Raw genomic sequence first — 3,728 nt, 5'->3', positions numbered from 1 at the left:
GCAGGAGGGAGCCCGGGGCAGGAGCGAGGCCGGGGCAGGAGCGAGGCTGGGGCAGGAGAGATGCCACAGGGAACAAGGCAGGAGTCACCCCCACCCGCGGCGTCCCCTCTGCACAGATACCCCCGGGACCAAGGACAGGCCTGGGACTACAGGAGGGGCTGCCGCAGACTCAGGACTCCTGGAAGGAGACACAGTGCTACCCCCCAGGGGCCGGGGGGCTGAATCAGACACCTGCCCAGCAACGTGCCAACGGGAGCTTGTCAAGGTCACGACCTCTCCCATCAAGGTCACAACCGCGCCCATCAAGGTCAAAACCTCCCCCGCCCAGGCCTTCCAGAACCCTCTCCCACAGTGGAGGCCCCTCCGCGTCTTTGCAGACCAAGAGGCTGACAGGGGGCTTGGTCCTCGGCCGCCGCCTGAGGAAATGGCTCAGAAAGCAGCGCCAAGACAGGTGCCGGCCCCCAGCAGTCAGAACCTGGGACCTCGGACGCAAAAGCAAGTGGCCACCGTGTCTGCGAGGAGACGGCCAAGCAGGGCTTAGAGACCGAAGGAGGCCTTGCTGCAGGGGCTCCGTCTCGATCAACGACAAGCCCATGGACATCCATTCGGAAGCAAGTAATGGATTAGGGAGCGTCCATCAGATGACAGGTTGTGGGCCCGAGAGGCAGGGGCGTGCAGCTGCTTTGGGGAGATATTGGGGGGGGGCAGGGGCTGGATGACCCCTGAGGTCAGGGCAGCAGCTGCGTGCTCCCTCCTGAATGAAAGCGCAAACTCGAGCGCATTTACCTAACAGACGGGAACACTGACTAAAGCAACAGTGGGGGCAACTCGCTTCCCAGGCACCTGCCAGGAGGTGGGCCGGGCCCCTGCACCTCCTTAACTCATGGGCACGCGCAGTGGGGATAGGCACGTGCAGAGGGGATGGGCGCGTGCAGTGGGGATAGGCACGTGCAGAGGGGATGGGCACGCGCAGTGGGGATAGGCACGTGCAGTGGGGATGGGTGTGTGCAGTGGGGATGGGCAGGTGCAGTGGGGATGGGTGTGCGCAAGGAGCGAGGCCTGGGCAGGAGGGAGCCCGGGGCAGGAGCGAGGCCTGGGGCAGGAGCGAGGCCTGGGACAGGAGAGATGCCACAGGGAACAAGGCAGGAGTCACCCCCACCCGCGGCGTCCCCTCTGCACAGATACCCCCGGGACCAAGGACAGGCCTGGGACTACAGGAGGGGCTGCCGCAGACTCAGGACTCCTGGAAGGAGACACAGTGCTACCCCCCAGGGGCCGGGGGGCTGAATCAGACACCTGCCCAGCAACGTGCCAACGGGAGCTTGTCAAGGTCACGACCTCTCCCGTCAAGGTCACAACCACTCCCCTCAAGGTCGGAACCTCCCCCGCCCAGGCCTTCCAGAACCCTCTCCCACAGTGGAGGCCCCTCCGCGTCTTTGCAGACCAAGAGGCTGACAGGGGGCTTGGTCCTCGGCCGCCGCCTGAGGAAATGGCTCAGAAAGCAGCGCCAAGACAGGTGCCGGCCCCCAGCAGTCAGAACCTGGGACCTCGGACGCAAAAGCAAGTGGCCACCGTGTCTGCGAGGAGACGGCCAAGCAGGGCTTAGAGACCGAAGGAGGCCTTGCTGCAGGGGCTCCGTCTCGATCAACGACAAGCCCATGGACATCCATTCGGAAGCAAGTGATGGATTAGGGAGCGCCCGTCAGCTGACAGGTTGCGGGCCCGAGAGGCAGGGGCCTGTGGCTGCTTTGGGGAGAGATTTCGGGGGCGGGGGGCAGGGGCTGGATGAACCCTGAGGTCAGAGCAGCAGCTGCGTGCTCCCTCCTGAGTGAAAGCGCAAACTCGAGCGCATTTACCTAACAGACGGGAACACTGACTAAAGCAACAGTGACTAAAGCAACTCGCTTCCCAGGCACCTGCCAGGAGGTGGGCCAGGCCCCTGCACCTCCTTAACTCGTGGGCATGCGCAGTGGGGATGGGTGTGCACAGTGGGGATGGGCACGCGCAGTGGGGATGGGCAGGTGCAGTGGGGATGGGTGTGCACAGTGGGGATGGGCACGCGCAGTGGGGATGGGCAGGTGCAGTGGGGATGGGTGTGCGCAGTGGGGATGGGCACGCGCAGTGGGGATGGGCAGGTGCAGTGGGGATGGGTGTGCGCAGTGGGGATGGGCACGCGCAGTGGGGATGGGCAGGTGCAGTGGGGATGGGTGTGCGCAGTGGGGATGGGCACGCGCAGTGGGGATGGGCACACGCAGTGGGGATGGGCAGGTGCAGTGGGGATGGGTGTGCGCAGTGGGGATGGGCACGCGCAGTGGGGATGGGCACACGCAGTGGGGATGGGCAGGTGCAGTGGGGATGGGTGTGCGCAGTGGGGATGGGCACGCGCAGTGGGGATGGGCACACGCAGTGGGGATGGGCAGGTGCAGTGGGGATGGGTGTGCGCAGTGGGGATGGGCACGCGCAGTGGGGATGGGCACACGCAGTGGGGATGGGCAGGTGCAGTGGGGATGGGTGTGCGCAGTGGGGATGGGCACGCGCAGTGGGGATGGGCACACGCAGTGGGGATGGGCAGGTGCAGTGGGGATGGGTGTGCGCAGTGGGGATGGGCACGCGCAGTGGGGATGGGCACACGCAGTGGGGATGGGCAGGTGCAGTGGGGATGGGTGTGCGCAGTGGGGATGGGCACGCGCAGTGGGGATGGGCACACGCAGTGGGGATGGGCAGGTGCAGTGGGGATGGGTGTGCGCAGTGGGGATGGGCACGCGCAGTGGGGATGGGCACACGCAGTGGGGATGGGCAGGTGCAGTGGGGATGGGTGTGCGCAGTGGGGATGGGCACGCGCAGTGGGGATGGGCACACGCAGTGGGGATGGGCAGGTGCAGTGGGGATGGGTGTGCGCAGTGGGGATGGGCACGCGCAGTGGGGATGGGCACACGCAGTGGGGATGGGCAGGTGCAGTGGGGATGGGTGTGCGCAGTGGGGATGGGCACGCGCAGTGGGGATGGGCACACGCAGTGGGGATGGGCAGGTGCAGTGGGGATGGGTGTGCGCAGTGGGGATGGGCACGCGCAGTGGGGATGGGCACACGCAGTGGGGATGGGCAGGTGCAGTGGGGATGGGTGTGCGCAGTGGGGATGGGCACGCGCAGTGGGGATGGGCACACGCAGTGGGGATGGGCAGGTGCAGTGGGGATGGGTGTGCGCAGTGGGGATGGGCACGCGCAGTGGGGATGGGCACACGCAGTGGGGATGGGCAGGTGCAGTGGGGATGGGTGTGCGCAGTGGGGATGGGCACGCGCAGTGGGGATGGGCACACGCAGTGGGGATGGGCAGGTGCAGTGGGGATGGGTGTGCGCAGTGGGGATGGGCACGCGCAGTGGGGATGGGCACACGCAGTGGGGATGGGCAGGTGCAGTGGGGATGGGTGTGCGCAGTGGGGATGGGCACGCGCAGTGGGGATGGGCACACGCAGTGGGGATGGGCAGGTGCCGCCCGGCTTCCCCGCCGTGGCCCGGATGGTGTCGTAGATGGTCTCCTCCTTGGAGCTGTCCGACCCCGAGCCCAGGGAGTAGTCGGACACGCTCTGGGCCATCTCGTCCTCGCTGGACGTGGGGCTGCGCGGCATGGTGCCCGGCGCCTGGGAGGGGACGGAAATGTTACGGACAGACGCCGCTGTCAGGCCGGCATTCGTCGCTGTGGCGTCGCAGGGCCCTGTGTGAGCACTCAGAG

The 3,728-nt window shown here is 67.0% G+C and overlaps 1 protein-coding gene across 1 annotated transcript in view; it reads right to left on the bottom strand.

Moving 5' to 3' along the window:
- SHANK2 (SH3 and multiple ankyrin repeat domains 2) overlaps positions 1 to 3,728 on the bottom strand; it is a 22,457-nt gene that overhangs the window by 9,648 nt on the left and 9,081 nt on the right. The window contains exon 2 of the mRNA XM_014533994.1: positions 3,466 to 3,636. Coding sequence (XP_014389480.1) covers positions 3,466 to 3,636 — 171 coding nt within the window. The remainder of the gene's footprint in view (positions 1 to 3,465; positions 3,637 to 3,728) is intronic.

This window comes from Myotis brandtii, unplaced genomic scaffold (genome assembly GCF_000412655.1).
Source record: "Myotis brandtii unplaced genomic scaffold, ASM41265v1 scaffold1236, whole genome shotgun sequence".
In the NCBI taxonomy this organism is placed as follows: Eukaryota; Metazoa; Chordata; class Mammalia; order Chiroptera; family Vespertilionidae; genus Myotis; species Myotis brandtii.
Note: the sequence above shows the minus strand (reverse complement) of the source record. Positions and strands in the feature narration are given on the sequence as shown.